This window comes from Trichechus manatus, unplaced genomic scaffold (genome assembly GCF_000243295.1).
Source record: "Trichechus manatus latirostris isolate Lorelei unplaced genomic scaffold, TriManLat1.0 scaffold00076, whole genome shotgun sequence".
Taxonomy (NCBI): domain Eukaryota; kingdom Metazoa; phylum Chordata; class Mammalia; order Sirenia; family Trichechidae; genus Trichechus; species Trichechus manatus.
This window is the reverse complement of record NW_004444012.1, coordinates 8268156-8275320: the sequence shown is the minus strand read 5'-3', so window position 1 is coordinate 8275320 and position 7165 is coordinate 8268156. Positions and strand designations below refer to the sequence as shown.

The 7165-nt window shown below is 42.2% G+C and overlaps 1 protein-coding gene across 5 annotated transcripts in view; it reads right to left on the bottom strand.

The window, feature by feature from the left end:
* EIF2AK4 (eukaryotic translation initiation factor 2 alpha kinase 4) overlaps positions 1-7165 on the bottom strand; it is a 117253-nt gene that overhangs the window by 55291 nt on the left and 54797 nt on the right. For all 5 annotated transcript variants that reach the window (XM_004380617.2, XM_023735121.1, XM_023735122.1 and 2 more), the window contains 4 exons: positions 5000-5106; positions 4457-4614; positions 1208-1638; positions 235-301 (listed from right to left, as the gene is read on the bottom strand). In XM_004380617.2, coding sequence (XP_004380674.1) covers positions 235-301; positions 1208-1638; positions 4457-4614; positions 5000-5106 — 763 coding nt within the window. The remainder of the gene's footprint in view (positions 1-234; positions 302-1207; positions 1639-4456; positions 4615-4999; positions 5107-7165) is intronic.

Here is a 7165-nt window from a genome sequence, read left to right as displayed (position 1 = left end):
AAAAAAAAAAAAAAAAAAAACAGCAGCAGTGTCTCAATTTGCTCCTCTCATCTAAATGCAGGCATATTTTATTATGTGGATAAATTAAAGTCTGTAATATATGAGTAGCATATATTTTGAATCATGTTTTACATTTGATGGCTTCTACATGTGTATGTCAGATTAAGGCTTTAATATTTTACCTGAGGTTTATAACACACCCGCCCTATAAAATGGTGTAATTTCTACATTTACCTGATGCTGACTTTTACTGTTTTCATCTTCATTGTCAAAGATGATGTCACTTTCAGAATCTGAAGGTCTTGAAAAGAGAAATAAAGCAATGCTAGAGAAAGCACTATCTGTTACAGTTCTAAAGATCAACCCACCGCCGTGGAGCAGATTTCGACTCATAGCGACCCTACAGGACAGGGCAGAACTGCCCCACTGGGTTTCCAAGAAGCGCCAGGTGGGGTTTGAACCGCTGATCTACCGGTTCGCGGCGGTAGCTCTTAACCACTACGCCACCAAGGCTTGGAAAGAGCCACAGGCTTGTTAATTACTAGAAGGCAAAGAGGCTAGACTGTACCATCACCACAGGGCAAGCATCTTTGCACACCACCATGCTGATTTTTCCTTCCTAATATGCAAAACAGAACTCTCGATTTAAATACAAATTAGCTTAATCTTCCTGAAAAAAGTTAATAGCTAAGAGTTAGGATAAATTCTATCCAACCGGATCCAATGAAATAAAACCAGGTCACAATCATGGAAGTACATGACCGCGGTGGATTCTGAGATACATAAACCTTAGTTTAGGATCCTAATTATTGATTTGGTAATCTTTATGGGAACTGCAGTTGGCCCTATCAGGACTTCAAATTATTTCTGAAAATGTTCCACAGAGTTGGAAGCCCTTATCTGAAGAGAAGCCTGCTAAGAAATTCTATTAAATGTATTAAGATCAGATACTGCAAGTCACTTCTATTGTGCCTTTCTCTAGAGCTTGGATTTTAAAGATCTTTTGAAGATAATGAAATTAAAACAAAACACTTTAAATTGCATTTGGGTGTTCTCTAAAAGATGATTTCTTCCTGTTTTTTGTTTTGTTCTGAACACGTTCCACAGCCTGGATTTGTACATGAATCACTCTCCCCCGGCGGGGCGTTAGCCGGGTTCCCGACCGGGGCCACCCCAGGAGGAAACCTGCGCTCGCCCGCGCGCGTACAGGAAGGACTGCGAGAAGACGCCGTGGCGCTCGTCCTCCTCGTCGTCCTCGTCGCTGCTGGAGCCCGGGCCGGCGGCGGCGAAGCGGCCGCTGGCCGAGCGCTCACACGACGTGCTCCACTCCACCGAGCTGCTGAGGATGGGCGGCGGCGCGGCGGCCTCCACGCTGCCCGTGCCGTCTGTGTCGCCCGCCGGCGGCCCCAGCGCGCCTCGCCCGTCCCGGGCCTGGGGCCTCGAGTCCGGAGGCGGCGTCCCCGGGCCCGCCGGGCGCTCGTGCCGCTCGATCCAGGCGTTGTAGTAGCGCACGATGTTCTCATGGTGCAGACGCGACAGCAGCGTCACCTCGCCCTTGATCCTGCGGAACTGCCTGCTGGCGGGGTTGATGGGGATGCGCTTCACGGCGTAGCAGCAGCCGTCTAGCTTGTTCTGCACCTGCCGCGGGGGAAGGGAAAGAAGGCCCCGGGTACCGTCATCCGCGGGGAACCTCGCAGACTGGCGTTACACCGCGTCTCCCCACTCCTTCCCTGGAGAACCCCAAGTTCTCAGTGAGAACCACATGTCTGCAGCTGTTAACCTGGAGGACGTCTGCATTTGCAAAAACTTAGAAAGTGTCTCACCCCAGTCTAGATTTATTTAGCTTGCTAAGAGACCCTGGGAAAACAAAATCTCCTTTAGTCATTAATTTGATTGACATTTACTTCCCTGCTTTTCCAACAGCACATCTGCTATCTAAATTTTTAAGTAAACCTTGTTTTAAAAAGAATTATAATTATTTAGAAACTTTTAAAAAGTCAGTGCCTTCTTTCAGATGATTTTAGTTTTTCTGATTTTTTTTTTTACACTTAAAGTCACTGAAGATTAAACTCTAAAAATTTTAACAGACCTGAATGCAAATTCTAATTCTTTGACTTATAAAGCTATAAGGGATTTGGGAAATTACTTAATTTCCACGAGACTCAATTTTCTTATCTGTAAAATGGCATTTATACCACTTCCCTTATCCCAAAGGGTGACTGTAAGGATTAAATGAGATTATGTGGGTAAAGCACATTGATCAAGACCTCACAGAAAAAGTACCCAATAAGTAATAGTAACTGCTATTAACACAATTACTGCTCACTAATTTTGTTACTGAGACTGAAGATTTATGACTGATGTGTACTAAACTGGTTAGTTGGCGTGGAGTTGATTCCGACTCATGGTGACCCCATGTGTAGAGTGGGACCATCCATAGATTTTTTCGAAGCTGTGACCTTTGGAAGCTGATCGCCAGGCCTGTCTTCCGGGGTGCCTCTGGGTGGGTTTGAACTGCCAACCTTTCAGCTAGTAGTTAAATGCTTAACCACGTGCACCACGCAGGGACTGAGGAGTACTGTAAATTAAGTGAGTTCCACATTTCTTATTGTGTGTGGCAGGAGTGGCAAGAACACGAGCTTTGGAGCAAAACAGACGTAGGTCTGAATGCTGGCTTCATCTCTCAGCAGTTGTGTAAACTCATGCAAGCTACCTAGCTCCTCCGAGCCTCAGTTCCCTCATCTGGAAAACGAGGATAACACCTGTCTCATAAGAGCATCGTGGGCATGAAAGACGATGTTTGTAAAACATCAGGCACATGACCTGAAACACGGAATGTGCTCTCTGTTCATACATGTAAGCTACCGGTCTTAAGCGTGACAATATGACATCTGGAATACACTGTAAGTCGCCGACTGGGACGTGGAGCTAGCTACACTGGAGCTCGTTTACTAAAATGGAAAGGTGCATAAACAGTAATGGATCCAACTGCCTACAATGTGAGATCATGGAGCAGCCTGTCCTACCTTAACCTAGAAACACAGAGATGAAGTGTGGGGGCTGGGGGGTTCTTACAGGGAGAAACTACAGAAAAAACTTGGGGGCTTAAATGACTAAAATATGTTTGTTATATGGAGTCCCGGGGTGGTACAAACAGTTAACATGCTCAGCTCAAGGCTGGAGGTTCACGTCTACCCAGAGGCACCTTGGAAGAAAGGCCTGGCGATCTACTTCTGAAAACCCTATCGGGCACACACAGCTCTACTCTGACGCACATGGGGTTGCCACGAGTCAGAGTCACAGGACAGCAACTGTTTGTTTGTTAAATGCGCTTACTCACTGTTCTTAAGTACTTGTGAGGAAATGAAGATCTAGTTAATGTTTTACTTCAAGAATGTAAAGTGTAAAGAAGTTAAAGGATGTGACCAAAATTACATTAGGAGTTAAGGGGACAGTATACCCTGGAACCATCCACTCCTCTTTAAGATAACTACGATCATCCGGATCAGGATCTCTGTCTGCCCACAGCAGAACTATTTTGTTATCTAAATGTAATGTCTATTCTTTAAAGAGAAAGCTGAAAATTTCCCATGATACTATAACTTCCTTTTAAAAACTTGCTTAAGATTATCTGTCTCTGATGACTGCATAAAAACTAATTCAGTTTTTTTTTTTTGGTATAAAAGGTCTTCCCGAGTAATACTAGCATGTACTTTCTAGTATAGTAATATTTCCTAGTAATTATCTCTGAATCCTACACAGACATATGCTCTACTGATGGTGGACCACCTTCATATGTGAAAGATGACATATGCCTTATCTGGATTTAATAATATGGGTATTAATCTGGGTCTCCTAAATTCAATAAAAATACTGATTATATAAAAGCAGTTGAAACCCCTTTCTGCAAGGGGCAGATAATAATAAAAGTCACCCAAAGACACTGGAATGAAGAAAGAAAGATCTAACAACGGGACACCTTAATTATATATCATTCATTTTCCAGCTCAATAACAGGTGGAAAATAAAAGCCGTCAAAACCATCTGGAGCCCTGTCCCAGCTAGAGTTCCATCTCCGTTCTAACCTTGAAACCTTTTTATCCACTGCTACTCTAACAGCGGATAGGAGAAAAAGAGAACAATTTTCTTTCTGATTCAAAGCACACAAAAACGCTTCACTTAGAGGTGTGGACTCCACCAAGGTGCTGTTACAACCACATATTTTCCATGGCAAGGCTCTACACTGAGCAAGGAAAGAGGAGTGATGCATCCTTAATGTGTCCAGTATAACTTTAAATAAAGCCTTTAATTCCAAGAAGGTGTAGATGATCACAGTTTCAAATGGTGACATTCAACTTCTCTCCCCGCCCCCAAATAGAAGTCAAGTCATAAGTCTTTGCGGAAATGGAACAGAGAAGGGGCTCTAACATGAACTGGGGACAACTAAGTATCACACCTTGATGACAGCTCCAAAGGCCCCTTTGCCAAGAAGCTGCAGTTCTTCAAACTCGATGAAATAGCGTGAAAACTGTCTTTGTGTTTCACTGAAGAACGCAGCGCTGGGTAGCTGGCTGCTAGGAATCACAGTCTCAACATAATCTTGTCCTCCAGAATCTGAGATGATATCACAAAGGGTAAAAGGGAAATAAGAAAAAGACATAAAAATATTGGAAGATCTACAATACCCAGCAGGGCTCCTTGTAAAAAACTAAATCAAACCCATTGCCGTTGAGTTGATTTGGACTCATAGTGACCCTATAGGACAGAGTAGAACTGCTCCACTGGGTTTCCAAGGAGCAGCTGGTGGATTCGAACTGCTGACCTTTTGGTTAGCAGCCTGAGCTCTTAACCACTGCGCTAACCCGGAGTCCTTATAGCTCTGTATAAAATAGATTAAATAAATAACCCACGCAGTCCCTTCCAATTTTAGGTCTATGTATAATTTCAAAATAATTTAATGTCAAACATGGTATCACAAAAGAATGGTTAACAGACTCACCTTCAGGACTTTGTTCCAGTAAAGGCATTTTTGGCTGAGGGTTTATGAAGCTGTGTTTTAACAACTGCTGAGGGCTCCATCTTTCCTTGTCATCCAAGCAAACACACCTCAGTGAGAGGGAAGGCAGAATCTCAGCAACACACAAAATAACTGCCAAACTAGTTAACCCAAGGCATCTAACTGGGGGCTCATTTTTTAAAGAGACACATTAGAGAGTTCATGTTACTTATGGCCCTTACTTATGGACCAAAACGCACTCAGACACCAATTTAAACCAGTAAGTATTCCTGCAGACTTTAGGTGTGAGGCAGGCACGGCCCAAGTGGGCAATAAAACAAGTGTGGCCTCTAGAGGCAGGAAGACTTAACTTTCATAGAAGGCTTTTTCAAAAAGTCTAAGCACAAGTAAACTATGGATTTCGCTCCCATGAACAGTTTAATGACTTGTCAGGCTAAACTAGCCTGTCGAGGGGCTTGTCATAAATAAAGCTTGCCAGAGGGAAAGCAATTGAGACGGTAATGGAGACTGGGGGCCCACTCTGAGAAACTCTAAATGAAGCCTGTTCAACACAGAATGAAGTAACTGGGTAACGTTTAGGGAACAATTTTTTAAAGTCCCGCATTTTATCACTTATTTTCTTTTAGCCCTTGCTCCTTGAGTCTATGAATTTACTATTTAATGTTCTAATAAAGTTTTCATTTAAAATTTTTTTTCACTTTTTTATTTTACTGATTTATTTTAATAACTTCTTTTATTTTTGTTGGTGTTGTCGAAAATATATACAGCAAAACACACTAATTCAACCATTTCTACATATACAACTCGGTGAGATTAATTACATTCTCCAAGTTGTACAACCATTCTTACCTTCCTTTTCCAAATTTTCCCCCCACTGTTAACATAAAGTCACTGCCCAATAAACTTCCTATCCACCTTTTCGAGTTGCTGTTGTCAATCTGATCCCATACAGATAGTTCTTTAAAAGAGCACAATGCTCAAGACAGACATTCTTTAGTAATTAAGCTAAATTATTGTTTGGTTTGAAGACTTTGGGGGACATTTTTTGGTTTAAGGTTTAACGATTATTTTAGGGCAACAGTTTCAGGAGTTCATTCAGCCTCAATGGCTCCAGAAAATCTGGATTCTATGAAAATTTGGAATTCCGTTTCACATTTTACCCCCTTTTGATCAGGGTTCATCTATAGTATCTTTGATCCAAACGTTCAGTGGCAGCTGGGAACCATCCAGTTCTTATGGTCTCATGGCAAAGGAGGCAGGTGTTCATGGAGGCAATTAGCCACACATTTACTCCTATTCCTGACTCTCTTTTTCTGTTTTTGTTTTTAATGAGTAAAAGCACCCTTAACTCAATCTTAAACAAGGCATACTGTTAACCTACTGGTTCTCAAACTAGGGTCCCTGGCCAACATCAGCTGGGGGATTTGTTAGAACTACAAATTCTATGCACCCTACACCTAGTGAATCAGCAATTCTGGGAGTATGGGCAGTAATCTATGGTTTAACAAGCCCTACAGGTGACTTCAATCTAAAGTAAAGCCTGAGAACCACTGTTCTAACCTATCTAAGCTGTTTAGATCTCACAACGATGACCCAAGTAATACCACTTGGTAGCACTTGACCCTAATTATAACAATGTGCTTAAAAAAACAAACCACATTGTGAGTTCTGGACTTAAAAATCTCTCTGTACATCACAGTGACAGCAACCACCACAAAGTGTGACTTTTTTTTAGATCACAGAACTAAAAAGCAAAGCACTCCTAATTCCTTATCTTGAAAGGGCAAGAGAAGATCCTAATAAAACCAGCTGCATGACAGTTATATTTTTCCCTAAATTTAAAATGAGTTTTTAGTTATATCAGTAAGACATGAATAGCTACTCTTCCTTGTAAATATTAAACCATTACTGATAATGATAAAGTCTTTGACCATACTCCCCTACCAACTCCCCTCACCCTTACTGTATATCATTCCAGGTCTTTTTCTTTGCAGTCACACACACACAAACACACACACACACACACACACACACACAGACACACACACACAGACACACACACACACACACAGACACACACACACATACACAGACACACACACACACACACACACACACACACACGTCCAAACAAAAGATACATGATTG